Source organism: Culex pipiens, chromosome 3 (assembly GCF_016801865.2).
Source record: "Culex pipiens pallens isolate TS chromosome 3, TS_CPP_V2, whole genome shotgun sequence".
Classification (NCBI taxonomy): Eukaryota; Metazoa; Arthropoda; class Insecta; order Diptera; family Culicidae; genus Culex; species Culex pipiens.
The window spans coordinates 46,519,527-46,544,458 of record NC_068939.1 but is presented as its reverse complement, the minus strand read 5'-3'; the positions used below and the strand labels follow the sequence as shown (position 1 = coordinate 46,544,458).

Genomic DNA, 24,932 nt, shown 5'->3' with positions numbered 1-24,932 from the left:
GCCTTTTTCAAATTCATTAATGTGCTTTTCTCAATTTTATACCAATCCATCTCTTAGTAGTTCAAATCCATCTCAATCTACATGCTCTCCAAAGTTTTCATGACCTTTGCATTCTCATTAGGATTAAAATAAGGCAAGTCCTAATACAATACTAAAGTCATGACTTCACGGAAAATCCATCTCCACTGTTTTCATGTATCCATCCATCCATCTACATGCTCCTCATATGAAAAAGCAATATCTGGAATACATCTTCACTGTTTTCCAAAGTCTGATCTAAATCCGTGGGCATGGTCTTCATCACATTAACAATCTATTTGTAGTTGTCATGAATTCATGTCATGTCATTCATGTCTAATCCATCTCCGTTCTCGTCTTCACAAGTAGTTCAGAATCCATCTGCGAAGTTTTATTGACTATAAAATTCCCATTGGTAATTAGAAATCTTTGAAGTTATCATGGTTAATCCATCCCCATTGTAATCATGCGTTATTCTTAGTTCATTTGCTTGATCTTCATGAGTTTTGAATTCCATCTCCGCAGTAGTTTAATTACAAGGAATATTCATCTTCATCTGGGTGTAAACATTACTTTAAATCTATGGGATCCATCTATATGCTCCTTCAGATAAAAAATTAAATTCAAGATCTCTGGAGTTTTTTTTTTTTTTTTTGAAAAGGTCCAATAAACAAAATTTTCAGTTTTTTGCTTTTTGGGTGTTTTTGAAACCGCCTTGAGTCAGGAGTATTAAAAAACACCCTAAAAGCAAAAACTGAAATTTTTGTTTATTGGACCTTTTCAAAAAAAAAACTCCAGATCTGTTCTGAATCCGTTTGCAAAGTATTCATCACATTAACATTCTATCTGTAGTAGTTATGACTTCATGGTAAATCCATCGCCGTGTTCGTCTTAAATAGTTGTTCAGAATCCATCTACTTGATCGTCATGAATTCATGACCAATCCATCTCCTAATTATTTAAACTTGTTTACGAAACGAAACGAAACTATTGGCACTACGCCCCCCGGGGCATGGCCTTCCTCTAACGTGGGATTTCTGCTCCAGCGCCTCTGACGAGACAGGAGAAACCGGGACCGACGTTTTACTTCACCATCCGATAGAAGCTCAGTGGATAAGGCGGGAATCGAACCCGCGTCTCATAGCATCATCGGGATCGGCAGCCGAAGCCGCTACCCCTGCGCCACGAGACCCACAAACTTGTTTACAGTTCATCTATAAAGTTAATCCTTTAAAAATAAATCTGCTTTGTGAACCCATCTCCATGGTATCCAAAACTAGACAATGATTAGCTTCATAAGTTGTTCAGAATCCATCTTCTTGATCGTCATTAAATATGAACAATTTATCTCCATGATTATTGAGACTTGTTTACAATCTATTTACAAAGTTGCAAAGACATTTAAAAATCTATCAGAGTTGTGAATCCATCTCCATGGCATCCATAACTAGAAGATTAATAGTTAATTTTAATAACTTAATTTGTTCAAAATCCATCTTCTTGATCGGCATGAATCCATTACCAATCCATCTCGATGTTTATTCAGTTTTTTTTACAATCCATCTACGAAGTTGCAAATATTCTTTTAAAATCCATCTGCGTTGTGAATCCATCTCCATGGTATCCATAACTAGGCGATAACTTCATAAGATGTTTAAAATCAATCTTTCATGATATTCAAATTCATGACCAATCCATCTCGATGATTATTGAGATCCGTCTACGAAGTCGCCAAGATTCGTTTGAAATCCATCTACGCTGAGAATAAATCTGACCCCAATCTTCCAACCTGTACTGTAGCATCTACCGCTGTCGTTCCCGGCTGTTGACCATGTGCCAAGCGATGAATATCGCGGGACGAAAAATATGGAGAGCATCACCGTCCTCCAGCTAATATTTTCCGGTCAATAACTCGAGAGAGCTTATCTCGAGACCTGCTGCGGTTCAACTAGCCGGAACATGGCATCGCCATTAGGGGCACAGGATCTCTCCATGGGGACCAGTTTTCCACCATGGGTATGACCTCAGGTGGATGCAGCTTTTCGGGGAGGACAGGAACCGGGGAGGTTTTGCCCATTTCTAGAGTGTCAAGTACAGTTTTTTTGGCCTGGCGGCTGGTTGGCGAACTGGTTTGGGGTTACGGTTTTTCAAATGGTGCGCCCCTTTTGCGGGAACCAGTTGTTATGAGGTCGGACCGTGGTGGGACGGAGACTTTGACGGTGGCGAATTGCATAAGTTTTGCTGGAATGACGCAGTGAAGTGGTTTGGAAAGGTTGCCAAATTAATTAGTGTGGGAAATTTGGGGTGAGCAAAATTGAGACAGTTAAAAATTCTTGGAATGGATTCAATTCTACGAAACAATCTGAGTCATCTACTTCAAGATCTTTACTTTTTACCGGAAACAAATCCGACTTCCTTGTTTCAGCCACCTCTTTCTTGTTCTCTACCAACCTCGTCCGAGACAGATGACTCAAAGAAGCAAATGAAAAGTGAAAGCGGTACCCCTTTTCCAAGAACAGATTGAATGTCCGCAGAGCTGTATGTATGTATATAATAATGTAATTACATAGTACACGATTCAAATGCAGCTTCTTTCTCAAGAAAGAACTTTGGACCAAGACCTCCAATCTCGTCCAAAGCTTGTTGGTCATCCCAATAATTACACTTTTACTGCTGTTTGATGCCCGATCTACGAGAAGTAGCTGACTAAGTCTTCCGTACGGCAGGAAATTGTTTATTGAACCTCGTGGTGCTACTTTCCCGACTGACGAGACGTGGGGCACGTGGATGTTGACTTCAGACTGGGGTGGCAGTAAAATCCAGATATTAACGGTGCCCGCGAGCAATAAATTCCTCCAGTAAGTAGTCCCCCCTTGAACGGAAACCAATCGAAGCACCTCAATAGAGTCCGCCGCAAAACCTCGAACAATACCGAACTCATCATCGACCGCTGCCCATTGTGATGGAATCACCTCGATTAACAGCTATTTCGTTCGCTTAAGCTTCCGACCGTTTCATCGAAACCTTTTTGGAAGTTTTTCGATTTCCGAACGGGCTCTTCCTTATCACCACGCAACTGCCGATGAATCAATTTGTATTTGAATAACTGTGTCGAACCGAGTTCGAAGAACTGCTCATTAGTGCGCTGATCCTCTGAATATTTTATCGGAAATCCTAAGACCGGTGGGAACACCACCTGTTTGGTCTCGAGCCCGCGGAATTCAAATTTGTCGTTCTGAACCAATTTATTGCACAAATTACCAAACTAATTGACTTTCACCTTTTGAGATTTTAAAACCGTGCGCGATGTTTAATTCATAGCGCGTTTATGTTGTTTGGCAGACGTAAGAGAAATGGGTCTTTTATCGAGCGCGGCGCGATGAAAAACGGGCGTTGGAATACATTTGTATTTGCAGGTCAGATTATTTTAAACCGTCTTGGTAGCTTGAACGACCCGAGACGTAATTAGTCAAGATTTGGACGCTTTCGCGCCGGAACTCTCTCGAAGACGACCTCAGCTGTGTGGTGTTGTGATTCACAGAGAGTTCGCAACATATGGACGTCAAGCATGCATTCCGAGATGTGAGTAATCTGTGCGCTAGAATTACCCTTGAATCATTCAGCTGTAAGGGAAAGAATCGGGTCAGTTGTATTTGCGATCAATTTCGGTGCGGTTGGGTGGAATCGTTCGGGAATGTTTGTGATCTAGAAATCGGCAATGATTGGGATAAAGTTGATACCGTTGAGTGAGTTTCGGCAGAGAAATGGAGTTGCGTTGCGTCAGGAATCTCCGGATACTGCGTGGAGTACGATCAAAGCAGTAGGTATTGGAAACTTCCGCAGATTGGTAGTTGTATGGCCAAGGAATCTAGTACTTGCGGACTAAAGATCACAGTCGTCTAAGGTAAACGTCCGAGATTTGCAACTTTCCTCATGCTCGAAGTATGTAATAAATACATCCGGACTGGAGATTCAATGCTCGATCTTAAAATCACATGGTTCAAAATGTTGAATTCTCCCTCCTAAAAGATTAAAGTAGTCCCAATTAAAGATTCAATACCTCCAGATTAAAGACTAAAGATTCTGTAGTCCAACCTGGAGATTCATTGAGTAGTATCACTTTTGGTTTAGGGTCGATGCTGTTAAACTATAGGGATTCAATAATCTAGATTCAATAATATCGAATTAAAGCTTCAATTGAGATTCTGTAGTCCGACCTAGAAATTCTTATGATCAAAACATTGACAGGTCTCTTTAAAGCGATTCAATAAGATCGAATTAAGGATTCAATACCAATAATCAACATATAGTTTTTTCCTGCCCAAGAGTTTATTATTACTTATGTTCAAAATGTTGATAGGTCTCTTCAAAGCGATTCATTACGATTGAATTATTGATTCAATACTTCTGTTTGAAGACTACATGCTTCGTAACCCGACCTAGAACTGCATATCATCAAAATGATGATAGAGCTCTCCAAAGAGATTCAATAAGATCGAATTAAAGATTCAATACCTCTTGTTTGAAGACTGCTGGCTTCGTAGTCCGACCTAGAACTAGATATGTTCAAAATTTTGATTAGTTCAGCCCAAGAGATTCAATAAAATCAAATTAAAGTTTCAATATCTCCTGTATGAAGACTACAGATTCTGTAGTCCGATCTAGAATAGTATAGGATCAAAATGTTGCATAGTCCCTACTAAGTGATTCAATACGACCAAATTATTGATTCGATACTTTCTGTCTGAAGACTTCAGATTCCGTAGTCCAACCTAGAATTACATATGATCAAAATGTTCATAGGTTTTTCCAATGACATTCGATAAGATCGAATTAAAGATTCAATACCTCCGGATGTTGAAAGGTTTTTCCAAAGATGTTAAATAAGATCAAATATAGATTTCGTAGTCCGACTTATAATTTCATATGTTCAAACTGTTGATCGGTTCCGCACAAGAGAATCAAACCTTCTGTTTGAAGACTACAGCTTCTGTAGTCCGACATAGAATTGTATATGTATAAGCAAAATGTTGATAGGTCTTTCCAAAGAGGTTCAGTAGGATTTAATATCTTCTGTTTGAAGACTACAGATTATGTAGTCCGACTATGAATTGTATGGGATCACAATGTTGAATAGTCCCTACTAAGTGATTCAATAAAATAGAATCCTGCAAGAAAACAGAATCTGATTAAAAAAGAATTGTTACGTTCAGATCCGACTGAAAATATAATACCCTTGAACGTTCAATAAATGCAGTCAATAGTATTAAAGTCTATGAATCCAGTATTTCCGGATAAGTGATAAAGAGATAGAATACATCCGATATACATTGCTTTCCATACGTACGGACTATGAAATCAATACCTCTAGACTAGATATGAACGTTTTATACGTTCAAAATGATGATTCTGAGCTATCCTAGTACGAGAGATTCATTAGGATCATTACAAAGTTGAAATACTTCCAGACTTGTTATGAAGTGATCACGATTCGATAGTCCGGACTAACTACTACGTATTTTCAATATGTACAGACGAAGAACTTAAAAAAACATTATCCAATCATCTGGATGCACATAAAACAGTCTGGATTACAGATTCGGCAACAAGAACTTAGAATTTAGTACGTAGTACAATTCATCACTGAATAAATCCAGACAATATCTAATAGGTTTGGATTTGGGATTCAGTACATGAGTATCAAGTAATCCGTATACAGATATTATACATTTTGGCTTTTGGTAAACTGTTGCTTGGACTCAACATAATATGCCACATTCCACATCTGGATTCCGTTCTCGAATATCCCTCACATGTCCAGATACCAGATATCATCCTTCGCCAAGTATTCTAGCATTCTTCGACTGAATCCCGCGCGTGATTCCCAACGACTCGACCTCACCGATTCGCGCAAACACTCGTAAATGGCGGCCATAATTATCACTATCAATTTCGCAGAACGAACCCCGTGAGCTTGAATTCCGCGCCGCCTGGAGTGGCCAAACGAAATTAAGATAACGCCTTCAAAACCATCCTCTAATGGTGTCCAATCGAGACGTCGACCGCGCAGCTAGACTTGAAGAGCTGGTCGGCGGTAATCACGGGAAAAAACGATGAAATTCCTTTTGCTTGGCCGTGAACGGCGAGGTTAGGCCGAGCTCAAGTTCTCTCAAGAGGAGTCTGCGGCCAGTAGAACTGGCGCCGCACTCAATCGAGGGGATTTAATTACAATTAGCAAATCTACGAACGTTCGTTACGGTTCGATGCACCTTGGCAAACTGCACCCGGGGTTTTGCAACATAAATTTGTCTTCCTATCCATTGTTTCAACTCGAGACGAACTCTGAGATTTTGGGACGGACTGGCCGCTTTTTGTTGGCAGAAGGTCAAAATGGGTTTCTCTTCTTGATACTTTTTGGCATCGAAATGTGATGGACGGCTCGATGTGGTTTTTATTTTTGAATTTGAAAGCGAAAGTTGTGAGTCGGAGAGTGCCGAAGGGTCGGCGTTCTGGTAAGATTGATGACGGTATAGGATTCTCAGAAAAAGGTTGGTATCTCAAGGCTTCTTTTTTAGTTGTGATAAAAAACAGAGATTCCAAAAGTTCAAATAAGCATTTTTACCCTTAACAAGTTCTCAAATACTCCGGACTATCGATTCAATGTCTTCTTGGATGTAGGATTTCAATTCATCTTTGAGATTTGACATCCAGACAAGGTATTCCATACATCGGAAGACTATAGATTGAATTCATCCAGCATACATTGTACGTACTAAATTCTACATTCAAGAGCTAATAACGACTAATACATCCAGGATTTCTTTGGAAGTGCAACTTCCATTGAATTTGAATAATATCCAAACGTAGAATCGCAACCTACCCATATAAGCAAAGCTATAAAAGTGCTAATCCGGTATACCAACCACACCTTACGTATGATTCTTTCCTTCCCGGAATCATTTTTCAATTTTTGGCAGACTGTCGTGGGCGTTGTAGACCTCTACTCTATACCCAAAAGTAAATTACCATAATTCAACCGGATCCAGACTGGTTTCACCTTCAGACTGTGATCATTTTATACCTAAAACACTAACTTTATTTCTTTTCTCCTCTTTGCCCAACTTTAGGATCAGTACGAGAACCTGGCGACACACACACAGAAGGGGATCGATTTTTTAGACAAATACGGAAACTTTATCCGTGATCGCAGTGCCATCGAAGTCGAGTATGCCGCGAGGCTGAGGTGAGTTTTTGTGGATCTTCCGCGGTGGATTTATGTGTGTTAATTGAATCACCTGGGGAGCGCTGGGTGAAGGTCATTCTCGAGTTTGACAAGGGTCGTTTTGGGATGACGGGTGTGGGATGCGTTTTTGGGGTCTGGGACAACCTTGGAGCTTTTGGGGTTTGGGGATCGTAGACATAACGATATAGAAGTTGTGTTCTGTTGAAGTTGCATAACAGTAAAGTCACAGATATTGAAATTGGCTCTAAAAATTTGGCACTCAATAAATTCTGTAAGAATTTACGTTTCACACAAAAAAAAATGAAAAATAAGTTTCTATTATTGAAAAATTCAAAAAGATATTAAATTACGAAAAAAATACATTGAATTTCAATACTTTTTAAACAATCCCAAAAAATGTGCAATCTGTTGTAGACTATTTACAACACATTGATTAATGTTCGTTTTTTTATAACATTTTTACTAGTTTAGTTTTATGGGTAATTCTCTACCAACTCACCCGCTTATTTTATGTATTTTTCAAATCTGCAATAATCTAGAAGGGTCATTTTTTCATTTAGAACAAAAAAAAAATCATTATAAAATTTCGTGATTTTTGAAACATTGCTGGATTTTTTTAGAGTGGTACCAATGTTATAGAATGTTGCAGAGCAGACAATTACAAAAGAATTGATTTATAAACATAAAGGGTTTGCTCGTAACCTTCACGAGTTATCGCGATTTTACGAAAAACATGAATTTTAGATCTTTAGAAATTTAGAATTTTAGAATTTTAGAATTTTAGAATTTTAGAAGTTTAGAAGTTTAGAAGTTTAGAAGTTTAGAATTTTAGAATTTTAGAATTTTAGAATTTTAGAATTTTAGAATTTTAGAATTTTAGAATTTTAGAATTTTAGAATTTTAGAATTTTAGAATTTTAGAATTTTAGAATTTTAGAATTTTAGAATTTTAGAATTTTAGAATTTTAGAATTTTAGAATTTTAGAATTTTAGAATTTTAGAATTTTAGAATTTTAGAATTTTAGAATTTTAGAATTTTAGAATTTTAGAATTTTAGAATTTTAGAATTTTAGAATTTTAGAATTTTAGAATTTTAGAATTTTAGAATTTTAGAATTTTAGAATTTTAGAATTTTAGAATTTTAGAATTTTAGAATTTTAGAATTTTAGAATTTTAAAATTTTAGAATTTTTGAATTTTTGAATTTTTGAATTTTTGAATTTTTGAATTTTAGAATTTTAGAATTTTAGAATTTTAGAATTTTAGAATTTTAGAATTTTAGAATTTTAGAATTTTAGAATTTTAGAATTTTAGAATTTTAGAATTTTAGAATTTTAGAATTTTAGAATTTTAGAATTTTAGAATTTTAGAATCATAGAATTTTACAATTTTAGAATTTTAGAATTTGTGAATTTTAGAATTTCAGAATTTTAGAATTTTAGAATTTCTGAATTTTTGAATTTTTGAATTTTAGAATGTTAGAATTTTAGCCCAATTTCTAGAGATATCCCTTCTACAGTTCGACAGTAACACTTTCGAAAACTGTCAGTTTCTGAAAATTACATTCAATTCAAACTGTCAACCATTTTCGCAAACACCGTGCCACGAGCCTAAAAATAAGATTGATGTACCAAAACCCCCATTAAATACACACCCAGGTCGCGGCCGTTCACTGACATAATCTCTTGAATGCTCGCGTTAATTTCATAACAGCCGCGTTTAAGAAATCACCCTCTTCTTCATCGTTCAGAGCCGTCGATTGTCGCGCGAATCTTTTTTTTCTTTTTTCGTGTAATTTTATTTATACGTACCCACCAGCGGAAATTTACGTGCTACCGTATTTGCACCACCCCGGCTGCTGCCCATCGACGCCAGACGAAAACAAAAGTTTAGTGTGGCAACCGACGCTGAATAAATAAACAGAAAACGTGCTCTCCGGTGTGACACCGAAACCGAGACGTTCGTCAACTTCCAAGAGTGACAATTGAGTGGACTTGGTGCTGGGCGATGAGAAAATCCGCACGAAATTCGGCCTTGTGCGGTTGGAAACTAGGTTATGGTAGTGACCACCCACCTACTAGGTGGATTGATCTGGGTCGTAAATCATCGCCACTTTTCGTCACCGCTTGTGACCAAGGCGTCATGACACTTGTTTGTCCACGAAAAAATCTCAACAATGCTTCACCTTAATAGTCGAAGCAATTTGAACTGCTGGTAAATAGTTGCGCTGATCTTAACCAGAATCGCTAATGAGTCACTTGCGCGTTGGTAAACAAATCGGGCGCCCACCTTCACCGGATTGGATGAATGGAATAATTTTAGCCTGCGTGTCCAGAATCGTTTTTTTTATTTGGAGTGTGCTTGAAATAGATTGGCATTGGCCGGTGAATTCCAACCACGCCGGAGAATATTACTCACCGCGATCGATTGTGTCTGTTTCGGAATTTAGCGTAAGAGCAGGGCCAGAACTTCCGACAGCGCGCGCTGGTGCACGCAGATGCCACAGTGCCAAGTTCGAGGTGTGCCCCGGGCCAAAATTAGATTTCACGAAGTAATGCGAGTGCAAGGTGCACGGTAAGAAACTTGGAACGGTGAGAGGCACTGTTGATAAATAATTTAAATTTGAAAGCATTCAAATTTGAAGGTTTCAATATCTCACCTTTTGATCTTCACAGATCTCCAAAACTCAATTTCAACCCTGAGATATTTTACAAAAGTCGTAAAAATTTCATGCAATGTTGACACTCTGTTTTGGAATTATTATTATATGAAGTGTGTCAACATTCGCATCATTTCCGATATGGCTATAAAACACCGTGAAATTTGGTGTAAAATTTCATTTCTTTGAAGCTTTTATTTTAAACTTCATTTTTTTTTAATTTATTAATTTGTAAAATGGGTAAACTTTTTATAGATTTCCACTACATTAGAGTTGTTTATGTAAAATGATGGGTATGTATAAAAAAACACTGTATTTTGATTAAATTAAGGAATACAAAATAAAGTAAAAATCCATTTTAAAAAAATTGAGACGTTTGATACCCATATTACAAATTATATTTTTCTAGATATGTGTTTTTTTAAACTCTTAAAAGATTTATCATCATTGTGATAACAATTTTAATATCTAACAAAATAAAAATAATTTAGTTAACAATCTAATATTTATTACAGTGATCGTGATCGATGTCGATATTGAGGAGACCGTCGAGAGTGGGAGTTATCAAATTATAGAACGAAAAATCAAAGCAATATATTTTAAGGGACTGAAAAATTTATTGATAGCTGGGGCTGTTGTTGTTGGTGATAGTAGGAGCTCCCTCAGTCCTATTTCTATCGGTGTACCACAGGGGAGCAACTTGGGACCGCTGCTCTTTCTCATGTTCATTAATGACATCGCCGAACTCCAAATCAAAGGTCAACTTAGGTTGTTTGCGGACGACACTTCAGTTTTCTATGAGAACACTCGCTTGGAGACATTGCAGAACTTCACCAGACAAGACATCGTCCTGTTGAATGGATACTTCAAAGCCAACCTTCTTTCGCTAAACCTGTCCAAAACAAAATTCATGGTTATACACTCATCAAGAAGACCAGTACCGCCGCACGATGAGATCGAGTTCGAAGGCCATCGCATCGAGGAAGTTCCAGCCTTCTGTTTCCTGGGTCTGACTCTCGACGAAACCATGACTTGGGGTCCTCACATAGAGGGTCTTAGAAAGAAGCTCAGCTCGCTATGTGGTATTCTACGCAAGGTATCAGCATTCTTGCCACGTACGTGTCTAGAGAGCATCTACTTCTCGTTGGTAAACTCTCGGCTACAGTATCTTGTGGCAATCTGGGGACAAGCAACGAAACAGCAGCTGCGTGGACTTCAAGTCATCCAAAACCGTTGCATGAAAGCCATCCTACACAAACCGTTCCTGTACCCCACCGTGCAACTGTACTCGGACCCATCCAAACCTTTTCTTCCGATACAAGCCCTCAGCCAATACCAAATCCTACTACAAATGCATAAAATCGCCACCGTTCCAACATTGCACCACAACAGTGCGGTCAAAAGGAGAGTACACATCCGGTCATCCAGACAAGCTGGTAGTTTTGTCCTGGAAAAACCAAACACGGAGATGGGAAAGAAGAGATTGGCTTTCCTTGGATCCAAACTCTACAACGATCTGCCTCCTTCCTGCAAAGCCTTAACCAGGTTACATGCGTTTAAGTATGAACTTAGACGCATCCTAAAACAAAAAATTGACTGCTATCTGCCATAACCCTTACCGTCACTACTCAAACAAATGTTCTTTCGTCTCGTTTCCGCCTCCACCGCCAGCGCCGCCCCTCGCCCACCGCCCGCCACCACCCATCGCCCACCGCCCGCCACCACCCATCGCTCACCGCCCACCATCAGCCACCGCCCACCGCGCGCCATCACACAATTAAGCACATGCTAGCAACCCTCAAAACCAATTTTGTTTAACTTAGTGTAAAAGTATATACACACACACACACACACACATTCCCTTAAAAGAGCTATTAGCTCACTGGGAATTATAATTGTATTACATGTCAGTAAATTTTGAAAAGATGAGAAGGTCACATGCCTTGCTCCATACATGCAAAAAAAATAATGTTGCAAATTAAAAAAAAATGAATCAACAGTAAATAAAAGAAAAGACAATCCGAGCCTAACTTCGAGAAAATTGAAGTAGGTAAATAATTCAAACAGCATAGTTTGAAGTGCAAAAGTCGGTCTTTTCAAAAAAAAAAAAAAAAAAAAAAAAAAAAGATATTTATTTCACTTTGTTTACACATACTGCCCATCTGCAAAATGTGACAGGTCATTTTTTGACGTGTGACGTTACACTTGCAAGTGTAGTGGTGAAAAAGATGTTCCGCCGAATAATCAAGATGATGATTTTTTTAGATTCCTATTACCGATCTTTCGTGCGCGAGAGAGGAGAGCAAAGCTCCCGTCTGATTTTTTCTCTTGATGAACGTCCAAGGATTTTCTTTTGATGATGATTATTCCATCGCTGCTATTTACTCTTTTGTTTTCGAATTTTCAATTTAAAAAATCCAACAAAATAAAATAAAAACGAGCTAAAAATCTTAAATTTATTTTCTGGGTTCGGTATTTATCAATATGACTTACAAAAACGGGAAATTTTGAGAAAATAAAAAAAATCATTGATATCTGACTTAAAAAATTATCAAATTTTATAATTAAATTTTCACAGCTTTAAAATTTATGAAATTTTTTTTTTAATTTAAAAAAATGTGAATTAGAAAGATTTGAAAATTGAGAATCTGAAAATTCAAAAAAATGCCAATGTTAGTTTTTTAGTTTTATAATTTTTAAATTTTTCAATTCCCTGGGCTTTGTCATAATGAGTATCATAGGTTTGATGCTTATTTGGCAAGGAGTATGATTTGATCCGATGTGGAATTAAAATCGAAGTTTTTAGTATATTGCTGAAGCTTCCATTTTTACACATGGACACCACTTCATGCTACGAGAACCCACTTTGACGCAGTCTCAGGGCTTAATCGATGACCGGTAAGCTGTCATCGAGACAAGGAGGTTCTCCGATAGTGGAAATATCACATTTGTACAATGAACCGCTACATATGTGATTTTTCCCTATCTTAATGTGGGTGTCAGGTTAGGATGCAGGTTTTTAAAAAATCAGTTTTTGTAGAATTTAGGATTTTAACTATAAATATCAACTGTTTATACTTTGCATTTAGTTATTTAGGGACAAAATTAGTAATAGTGAATTTAGTAATCCTATCAGAATCGGTGATTTTCATTCAAGTTGCATAAAAACCATTCTGATTTGTCAAAATTTCCATAGAGTCTCGATCAATCAATAGTGAAATGATATCGGACTAAATTCGTTGATCTGTTGAACTAACGGTTGTCGGATTATGATTGTATCGACCATTGTTGCGAATCGAGGATCTACTGGAATTCTGACGATCAAATGGTCGTCTCTTTTTCAATTCACGACTTGTAAAATATGAACTATTAATCTATTTTTTGTTTTTGTTTTTGAAAAGAAGCCAAACAGGTTTTAAAAGAAACGCTCTAGATTTTTTTTGGCGATTAATTAAAATGTCGGGGATTTTAGATAAGAGTAGCTTTCGGATAGATTACTTAAAATCTTGTATTCAATTCAAGTTAGGTAGTTATCCGCAAATGAATATTTGGACTTATATGAATAATTGAACATTTTGGACTTATGAATAACACACAACTGTGCATTTATTCTAGAGTCAGATCCATACAGCGTCAGTGTTTATTTGGTCGAAGTGTACTAATTCATTGGCAGATCTGGTTCTAGTTGTAATGTACGACAAGACTACTGACGGACGTGACAGGACGAGGGCCCAGTTTAGAGGTTTCGACATCAACGATGTGCGGCTGGATCACCCTCCAAAAAAAAAAAAAATAATTTTTAAATTTTTCAATTATCAGGTTTACAATTTTTGAAATTTAAATTTTTATGTTTTTCTTTAAATAGTTAAAATATTTGAATAAAAAAAAACTTTAAAGACTGCTTAAATATTTGAAAATCGGGATTATTTTTTAAATATAACTCTTCAAAAAATAGAAATTTTGAGAAAGAATCCAATATACCTTTTTATTATTTTTTTTTACAGATTTTAGAGCTTAAATGATTTAAAATTTGAGAATTCGAAAATTAAAAAAATATCAATTTTACTTTACTAAACCCTTTAATTTAGCAAAATCTTAAATTTTAAGATATAAAAAAAACTTTTTTTGTAATTTTAAAAAAATTGTGGATTTGAATGATTTCAAATTTGATAATTCGAGAGTTTAAAAAAAATAATCTGTTTACTTTTATTGTTTTCAAATTTCCCAATTCTTAAATCATCAGGTTAACCAATTTTTAAAATTTTCTATTTTCTAATTTTTGAATATAAAAAAACTGTAAAAAAAACTCAACATAACATTCAAACAAAACTGAAAATTTTTAAAATCTGGATTCATCTCTTTAATAAATATAAGTTTTGAGAAAAAATAAAAATTTACTTTAAGAATTTGATAAATTTCCTAAATTCAAATATGATTTATTATTAAATATAAATTTATAAATCATCAGGTTTACGATTCAGGTTTTCGCACTCTCACACAACTTCACGCACAAATACCACCAAAAAACGAGCAAGCCTAATTAAGGAGATCTTCGTATAACTTGGAGCCCCAAAATGTATTTCACGAATTTACGAGCAAAAAGCGGCTCCATGAAGAGAGGTGTGGCGTCAGCTTGCAATTAGCCTTGAATGTTTAATGCAGCACGGACAGCCAAAAAAAAAGGTGCATTATGGTCCGACGATCATACACGACGCGGAAATGTTGCCGGAACCTTCGACGACACGTCGAATGGTTGTCTTGGAACTTGTACTCCGAAACAAGTTCAAGTACCCTACGAAGTTTTCTAAGAAGCAGATTGCTGACCTGAATCTGGCCCGACCTGATCGCGATCCTTGATACTTGAGATATCCACTCTAAAGTAATCAATACTTGCTGTGGATTACCTTGAGGCCTTGTATATGAGCATTCCTATAGGTTCGTGATTTCCCCTCCACCAAGTCGTAATCATAGCCATCGACAAAGTTGATGCTGAAGCTAGTTGCGACTTGAAAAAGTGAAAATTCCCACTCTTACAGTGTTGCCAGCACGAAAAATGGCAATTACCGACAAAGTGGGTTTACGAACCGTGGCGATATAAAAACGACAATTTAGAGCAAGTAACAACAGGTTGCCGACTCGTCCAAATGCCGTCAAAGTTGGGGTCTCCGCCGCTATTGAAAGCAGATAAAACCGGCAGCTTGGCAGAATGTTTCGAGAATCTGCCGCCCCAAAGAACATCGTAAAACGCGCGGGGATCTAAAAATAAACCTTCTCACAATGCCCGGTGTACTCGAGTTGAGTCGAGAAGTAAAAAGTGGGGGGATCTTCTTCCCGGTTCTCCCAAAGGCGGTTGAACCGAACTTATGCGCTGCCGAGCGAGCATAGGTCATGGTTTTTTCGCCGGCTGTGTGCTACCAAGGTGGCGCATTCGTTTGATACTTCGAACGAATTTTGAACTCGTTCTGCTACAAAATAGTGTAATCGAAGTCAGTTCTCGAGATATTTTCACAACATTGAAGTTTTGGTCGAGTTTCAGACATGCTCCTAAAGATTGCATTATCAGGGTGCGAAACCTACCTTCAAACCGAGTTCGCCATGTGTTTAGCTTCACGCCAGCGGTTTGCAAACTCTTCACGAAGTGTGTTTAAGCAGTGATACCCCACGGGACGTTCGTCCTCTGATTCGAGAACTGCGCAGCACAGAGAGGTGGCAAATCGTGACGGTAGAATTTAGCCCTCGTGGGAAGTCTTAGAAAGTGGCCGTTTTTCGTCAATTTTCTAAGAAGGAGTTGAGCCAGTAGACTTGGAGTCGTGCGTTTGTGGATCATTAATCTTGGCGGAGCTCTTGAGAGTAGCGAAACTTGAGACGAGAAACAGTCACGGTTCGTAATTTGGGGATGACTTCATCTGTTAGTATTTTTTTTTTTGGGGTTTGCCAATGAATCTTGGTGTCAAGTTTTAGATTTCTGGGTGTTAAGTTTAGAACTAATTGATGCTGTTCACCACGTGCCAAGATTGAGTCTCCCAGCTTTGTCACAATTCTTTGAACACTTGGTGGGAACTCCATAATCAACGGAGACCCAGCGGAACTGATCGCTTGTGACCTGCTGAGGTGACGACCATGACGACTTCCCGGTCCAAAGAAGTTGTCCTCGGGTAATTTTCAATTTGAGTCGATTGTTATTTCCTCGACGTGGGCTTGAACTTGAAGTAACGCTCAACACACAGAAAACAAACATAATTCCACATGAATCAGCGCAAAAACTTTGTCAATGGATTCCTCGAACACTCAATTGAACATCTTCATCGTTGTCGTCGAAACGTGCGAATTCCACCGGGATTAGTCACAGTTCAAACGCTAATAATGGTGATGAGTCCGCACCCACAAACACAGCTAGAGTGAAGCTTATCACCCGCGTCACGATGATGCGCACCTGTTTGTTTTGAACTCGACTGTGTCGGGTTGTAAACAAATAAATACTGAAAACTATTTGAACAGACTAGGTCGTTCGTTATACACCCAAACGAATTTTTAATGGCAAAGAATGCTTTATACGATTGCATGCAATTTCGATATGACTTGCATTCAATAAGAGGAAGTTTATTTATGAATGCAACTTGAATACTAACAAAACAAAGGAGTATACAGTAAATAATATTGTAATATTACGTCTGGGAATGTCAGAAAAAAATGTTACTTAACCTCTTTTTCGGTGTAAATATTGATTGATGTAATATTACATGATTAAAGATGTAATATTACATGTGTAATATGACATGCTCAAATTTCACACCATCAAAATCGGAAGTCTAATAAGGATATTTGTTTGTGTATTTAACGCACACAATAATTGGACAGCTTTTGTGAGTAAATTTTTGCAACATGACAAGTAATTTTGTCGACTTCCAAAAGATCCAACAATTCTTAACAAAGTTTAAGAATGTATCCAAATAATTGTCTTCTAAATCAAAGTCCATTGTTCTCCCCCTTAAACCGTGTAATTATTTAACACAAAAAAAATCAAATTCCGCGTAGTAAAACGCCCTCTTCCCAACAAGGGTTGTCGTTCCTTAAGCGAGACTCATTCCGGAGTTGACGTAATTCCCGGGGAGGGGGACTTAAGCCTACGCCAAAATTGAATTAAGATGGCTTTAGCAGCAGCACGCTGCTGCTGTTGTGCTGTATCAATTCGATTCGCAAACAAGATTTTAAGATCTCTTGGGGTGTGGGTGTGGAGGACGTCAAACCAGTTTTTTTTTTCTTTTCTTGCTTTTAAAAGATTTAATAAGCGATCTCTTAGCTGGAGGTTAAAAGAACTCGGGAAGAGTTACAGAAAAAAATCTAGATGATCATCACGAACTTCATGACTCAATTTATTCCTCCGGTATTGCTCAAGAGATAACCCACACAGAAAAAAATTGTGTAAATTTGGAAGCTTTAATTTTGGAAGGTTGAATATTACTCCTTTTATGATGTAATTTTACCTCAATTAAGACTGAAAAAGTGACATTACACCAGAAAAGTGGTAAAAATACACATTTTCAGAGGTAAAATTACACATTTTTTCTGACATAAAAGATGTACCCCTTCCCAGATGTAATATTACCATGATTTTTTTTTCTGTGCACCTTTACATGGTGAAACACCTCGGTTTCAGTCCGACCCGTTAATGAGGGTACTCACAGAGCTTAAAACAGCAATCAATTAACGTGGCCGACTTTGTGTTGTGCTGCAAAGAGATGCCGACGCTGCTGGTACCTACTCGCCTCATAAAACCAGCATCACTTCTAACAACGGCAAAAAATAACGACACAAACAAAAACATTTGCATGAAATAGATAGTACTTTGGGCGCGCGCACTGCGCTGACCAATTATGGACCTGCGCGCCGCACCTTAAACCTGTGGCGTTTAGTGTGTGTAACATATGGGTGAAGCAAGATGGTTTGAACAGGTAGCGACAAATGGTGTTTAAAAAACTATTTGTAATTTTTTTACCAACCTGAACATAAAAAATTTGCCAGTGTGTTATTTTTTCATGATGTTTGCTTTGTTTTAAGGTCAAATATCCAATGTTACGCCATTTTTAAATGTTAGAGTTGATTCCGAAATCTGAAAATATTTTTTTCAAAAGGTTCAGAAAATTTCACAAATGTCTTATTTTTTTAAATTGAAAGTAGGACCATTAGTTTCTCAGAGGCACTAGCATGCTCAGCTCTTTGAGGAAGGTGGGGCAATAATATGGACGTTTTGAAAAATACGTCATTTGTGGACACCCCCTGACCAAATTTAGAACAAATTTCTGAGGATGGTGGGGCAGTACCAGAAAATAAAAAAAAACTTAAATTTTCTTGTTTATTTTTTTTATTCGCTTTTTTAGTGAAAATTAAATTTTAAGTCGTATAATATCTCAAACGTTCGACAGTGCGAGGCGAAAGAACCGCGGGGAAACCTGCAGGGACTTTCTTTGCATTAAGAGCTATCCAAGGTGTGGTAGACTGCGAGGAGCAGTAACCAGCTCGGAGCTCGAAATAAAGTAGACAAGTCGCCTTGATGTTCCAGCCGAAAAGACTGATTTTTGTTTATTTGAACTCGGGTATTTATACTAGTCAAATTTGTTGCATCACATGTAATTTGAGTGGTGACACTTACGTGCTACAGTATAGACTTCTGGAGTTGGCTTGTACTGGGTTGAACCCTTGCGCTGGCTCAGCAGGAGTCAGCGTCCCGGCCAATTGTCAATGAACCGAAATATGGTTCGAAAAAGGCTATACGCAAGCATCAGCAATTATGCTTGCGCCAAGTGGTTCTAACTGTGTGTGGGCTCTACAGCCAGGCAGGGTTTGTGTTTTGAAAGACAAAACCTGGTCTTGTTGTGCGAGGTCCGGGCATGGTAAAAAATGGGAATTAAATGTGAATGGGTATGTTGGGAATGCAGTGGTGTTCAGACTATTACACCTTCCCCCTTTAAAAGAATAGTTTTTGCCATTCTCCAGTAGCCATTTACAATTTATTTGATATATTTATGAATTTTTGTTGTTGTGTGTTTGCTTTGTTACATTGTGTTTTGTTACATTGTGTATGTGTATGTGTATGTGTATGTTGTTTTGTATCCGAATTTTTCACTTCCGCAGTCTATTGCTGGGAAAAATTTACCTGCATTGTTGATGCTAGGCTCGGTGGTTTATTTGATTATTCTATTTTTGTGCACTATTGTTTTCTTTTTTGTTATAGGTTCTTCTAATTCGCAATTCGGATCTCTGATTTGTGTGATTCTAAATGGACCTTGATAAAATGAATCTAGTTTTCTCCTATTTTCATTTTTTAGATAAACCAGATCGCCTATTTGTATGTGGATAGGATTAATTATTTTGTTACAAATTTGAGTTTTTTCTTGTTTTTGCTGTTCTAATATTGACTTTGTTAAATTTTGGCTCTTTTGTAATCTAAATTTCAACTCATTGTGGTATGCTTCTAAATTGTAGACTGGATCTAGATTTCTTTGATTATTGCTATGTGGTAAGTTTGCTTTAACACCGAACACTAATTCATAAGGTACACACCCATGAATAGTATGTGGAGTTGTGTTGTAATTAAATTGATAATATTTCAACCAATCATCCCAATCCGATTGATGCTCGTTTATCTTGAAAACGGTGGAATTTATCAAAAAATCTGTAAAGAACTTTTCGATTGCAAATATAATTTTACATTAAAAACTGAAGTCAAACAAAAAATTCGAGTAAAATTTATATTTTTCCAAATAAACATTTTTTTCATGAAAATCGTAACTCTACGGCAAATTTTTTTGTCCATACTTTATAAGGCTCAATAGTTGCGGTTTTTTGTCCTCTAAAACACACAAAAAAAAATATGAATTTTGGGAAATTGATTTTTTGTGAAAAGAAGGTTAATTAAAAAATCACCCAATTTTTGTTACGTGTACCATTTTTTTTTAGTAGTCCTCATCAATACCTAAGACTTTGCTGAATACTCCAAACAATTCAATAAATTCCTTCAAAAGATGAAGATTTTCGAATATTTACGTACCATTTTTGCATGGACAGTAGGATGCCCAGAAAAAATGACTCCCTGCTACACAAGCGGAAACTGTTTCTTGGGTTATTTTAGAAATCTGGGCAAATTTTGTACGAAATTGGTTGAAATTATCCCATTAATACCCGAGTCTGAAGTTGGTGAAAAAAATGTTTTTCATACAAAAATTACGTTTTTTAAGATCAAGTTTTACAGCTTTGGTATGTTCTACAAAGTTGTAGAGCATTACATTTCCAATGAAAATCTCACTTTTGGGAATATTTGGATGGAAAAATAGCGCACCACAATAAGAAATTTGATTTTTTCATACATTTTTTTCAATGTGTAATTTTGCTCATATTTGGCACAGAGTCCGAAAATAGCTCAAGGAACAATAATCAGCTTGTGGAGCGAGGGTTTGAAAAAAAATCACATATTCTAGGCACCCTAATGGACAGTTGCCAAAATTGTATGGAGCCTTGTATGGGTGAATCAATGAAACAGCATGGCTTCTTTGGTCATAGGAAAGGCCAAATCAAAAAATACAAAAAAATGCACGAAATCGGCCGATTGCGTACATAATTGCTCCTATATCTGGAAATCGGCGCACTTCATAAAAAAATGGAATAATTTTCGATAGCAAATTTGGTTCTTCATCTGATTTTTTTTAAATTTTGTTAGACAGTATTTTTTATTTCTACCAAAAAAAAAATTTATTTGAAAATTCATGTCCTTTTATAATCTTCAAAATCATAAAAAAAATCAGGATAGTGAAATGCCGAAGACACCGAATCGATTTTAAAATCTCTTCTCAAGATAAGGATTTTTGAATACATGCCCAATTTGTATGAACAGCCCGCAAAAATGTATGGAGCCTTGCATGGAAAAATTAACGATGCAAAATGGCTTCTTTTGATATAGGGAATGTATGGAAAAAGTATCATTCAAATTTAAAAATAATACATAGCATCACAGGGAAAAAATAGTTTTTTTTGTAAAGCTTTGAAAAAAATTAAATGCGATGAAAAAAAAATGGAAGTCGTTATGTAACCAAATTGCAAATGATGAAAACTTAAATACTTAAAAAGTGAAAATCGATTCAAAATAACGGGTTGTATGATACTCATAAACTGCAAATTATGATTGTCACAAAAAATGTAAAGTAATTTTGCTTAAAAAAAAATTTGATTACATCTGAAAATGTGTTTATTTTTTATGTAATTTTACTTATTCTACATGCATTGACGTAAGACCACGTCCGTGGTAAGACTCTAACAAAAAAGGCGATCTTCATCCATCTAATTTTTTAAACATCCAAAATTATACTTTTGCTTACTGTGTTTGTTTGAAAATATCAAACCTGCATCTTTAAAAAAAAATGAAATTTAACAACAACAAAAATGTCTTATTCAGTTTGAATTGTGAATAATCATTTTATCAATTTAGCGCTCCAAATAGAGTTTTAGTAATCTTTTGAGCCATGTTTTACATAAAATTCACGTTGAAACAGTTACAGCGCCAGGACTTGTTTTAACTAAAGCATAAAAATTAAAAAAGCAAGTAACTGAGGCTCATATTTCATATTTTAATATTTTTAACTCTCAAAATTCTTCAATTTCAAACAGTTTCAGTTAGATATGTTTATATTGCATTATTTAAAAAATCTTACAATATTTGTATGCTTTTATGGAACTATTCCAAACTATTCTAACGCCAGTTTTTTTTTTTTTTTTTGCTCAACCTACAAATCGCCACTGGTTTTAGTTACACTCTCGACGTCGTGACGTGCAAAGTTGTTGTCGTTGCTGGTTGAGTGTGGTGTTCACTATTCATGAAAAAGTAGATCAACAAGTATGGGGGTGGTGGGCATTTTTTTCTCTCTATGAATGAACACGCGGGACACCACCAACTAGTAGTGTAGTGGTGGCCTATTGCAGCAGGCAAAGTGCAGTGAGTTGGAAAGAATTTAATTGAAAAAATTGTAACCTACCGCAACTAGTAGCAACGGCTGTGAGAGAGGGGTAGACCATTGGCGACGACGTGACGGTCGAAGAGAGGTAGTGTTGAGGGATCTATTTCTAGGTCAATGGAACTGAACCGATTTGGCGAGGCAAAAAGGAGGCCAAGTGGACAGGGCAAGATTTGTATTTAAATGTAGTTACTATTTAAAACAACAATTCAAAGCAAACAAGATTTGTTTTGTCAAATTTTGGAATCACCTGTAACCATACAAATCCAAGTGAAACGAATTAGAAACTTGAAACCTTCAAAACAACACTCATTATCGCGTCAAACCAAGTGGTGACACTCCTTTTAAAGGCCTTCTTTCGCCACCCCAAAACTACTCACTCCAACAAGTGTCTCTCGCGTTGATTACTACCATCAATCGGTCCAAGTTGGTTGAGCTGGCGGCGGCCACTGACCGCCAACGTTAAGTCCCATAGAGTGTCGACGACTCCTCACGCCATGACACAATGTACAGCAACAACAACTGACTGGGTGTCTGTGGAAATTGGTGCTGCGGCTGTTTGTAACGGTTTTCCGCTCGATCAAATCCATAAAAAAAATCCACAACACCAAAAATTAATCTAGATTTTAACTGCCTTTGTTCGGTGGGGTTTACATTTCGATTGGTACTTATTTTTTTGTCGATTTTTGATCACTGATTTATTTTTCTCCCTCTTTCTCTTCTTTCCACAATTTCCAGGCGGCTCGTCAAAAACTATCAACCAAAAAAGAGCAAAGAAGACGAAGAAAATGAGTAAGTATTAAATTGTATACGAGTGTGATTGGAAATCCGTTAGTAGCGAGAGAGTGGTTGTTGCTCGACGAGGCAGTTAATCGGGTTGATTAACTCGGGGCCGGTTAGGTCGCGTGCCGCGTTTTTTGGGTGAAGTTCATGTATTGATCATTGGAAGTAGCACGAGGGCTGTCACCACCCAGGATTGAGATAAGCTACTTTCCCATAATTTCGCTGCCAGCCAGTGGGTATTGGATGGGAAGCACACACACACATGTTATGTAACGAAAAACAGTCATGGAGTTGAACATTATTCAATCTTATGTAAAAAAAATCCTACCTTATTCGAAATTTTAGAACATTTGGAAACGCCCAAAATAGATTTTTCGAGCTCTTTTATCGAAAAGCGCAAAAAATTTCACAATAGTTTTTTTAATATTGAAAATCGAAACAATAATTTCTGAAATATTATCGTCAGTTTCAAAACGAGGACTTATTTGGCGACAATGAGTAAACATATTTTTTACAAATTTTAAACTTCTCTCTAACGATAAGTCTTAAAGGGACTTGTCTTCCCGTTTTTTTGTAGAGTTTTTAATCATGACATATTTTTAGATTGCGATAAACTAAACTTTTTAAGAAAACTTCAACTTTAAAATGTGTACAACTTGAAAACGTTGTTTTTTATCAAGCAAATTGCGAAATAATTTTTGATAAAAAATAAGAAAAAAATTAGTGAAACAAAATGTTTTTTTTTTTAATTTCAGTTTAAAAAATAGATTGTAATTCTTCTTTCAGAAATTAGATTTCACCATAAGTCAAAGGTAGCATGCAAAAAAATGTGTTAAGTGCACAGAAAAAAAATGATGGTAATATTCATCAGGAAATGGTGACAGATTTTGTGTAAAAAAAAAGATAATTTTTTTTATTCATTAAGTTTACATTTTAACAAATTTTTTGTGTAATATTACCCAAAAAAGAGGTAATATTCAACCTACCAAATTTTGAACATTCCAAAATTCATTTTTTTTTTCTGTGTGTGAATGCTAATAAATGCAACTTTCAGCTTGAAATTTAATTTTTAAAGAAGCCTCAAAACTTTAAAAAACAAATTAGAAAAATACAAAACAAGTGCATGTAAAAATACAGAAAAAAAATATTGAAAGTTAAATACTTGAGAAGAAAAGCTTTCTCACATGTAAAAAAAAATTGCCCGCAATATTTTTTTTCTGTAAAAAAAAAAGCTTACGTTAATCCCCTTAAGTACCTTTATCTCATGATAGGATTTTGGTGTGAAGACCACATTTATGGACAAATGTCCTTCATAAAATTTCTCAAATTATTTTCATGGTTTATCCATTTTTACCAAAAAAAATAAATATTTGCACATTTGATTATGGACACTTGAAATTTTTTCGATCAAATCAATGCTTTCTTTGATGGGTATATCAATTACTTTAAAAAATCGACTTTCAAATTATCAACTTTGGAAAAAAATAATTTAAAGACCATTTTCAAAATTAATTGACAATATCGGTCAAAATGTGTCCATAGTTCTAGTTATATTCTACTAAATAAAAAATAAATTTGGTTGTGGACACTTGAAATTTGAAACACATATAATTGATTTCCTTGAAGCAATAATTAAAAAAACACAATTTTCAATTTTTTATACAGTTTTCGTTAAAAGACCACATTTCATATAGTTCCAGCCATATTTATTTTTTAAATATATATAAAAAAAGAATTGAGTTTTGGAAAGTTGGTCAAAATTTGCCTATTGTTCCAGCAAAATTCAAAAAATAAGAAATAATTACAGATATGGTTATAGCTGCTGACTAATTTTTAAAAATTGGAACATCCCATACATAACACCGAATGAATTATTTTCCATGTGCCAAAACATGAGTTTTTATTGTCCTATAATGTTTGCCAGTCTCTCATAAGTCTGTTCAGTAACAAATTTTAGCCTAAATTTTGGAGATGTTATCAATATTTCTTCTTCTCATTACCAATGATAATGATTTTCGAATAACAAAATCAGATATATTTTTACTAGACTTGATTTTGAAATGATTCTGTTTTGTTATTTCCACCCGCCCGGGTAACAAAAAAAAAGTGTAATATTATTAACAGGGTTGTCGTTAAAAGCAGAAGATGAGGAAAACAAAAAAAGGAAATTCTCGAAATGATGAATTTCATGCCATTAAAACGAGAATATCGTGATTTTTAGGATTTTTT

At 36.1% G+C, this 24,932-nt stretch overlaps 1 protein-coding gene across 13 annotated transcripts in view; it reads left to right on the top strand.

Moving 5' to 3' along the window:
• LOC120412598 (formin-binding protein 1-like) overlaps positions 1-24,932 on the top strand; it is a 113,988-nt gene that overhangs the window by 69,368 nt on the left and 19,688 nt on the right. For 4 of the 13 annotated variants that reach the window (XM_039573143.2, XM_039573142.2, XM_039573141.2 and 1 more), the window contains exons 1-3: positions 3,722-3,838; positions 7,146-7,261; positions 22,659-22,712. In XM_039573143.2, coding sequence (XP_039429077.1) covers positions 3,737-3,838; positions 7,146-7,261; positions 22,659-22,712 — 272 coding nt within the window. In that variant the 5' untranslated portion in view covers positions 3,722-3,736. Of the gene's footprint in view, positions 1-3,716; positions 3,839-7,145; positions 7,262-22,658; positions 22,713-24,932 lie in introns of those variants that run through there. The other 9 variants (XM_039573144.2, XM_039573131.2, XM_039573136.2 and 6 more) reach the window with 6 other exon arrangements.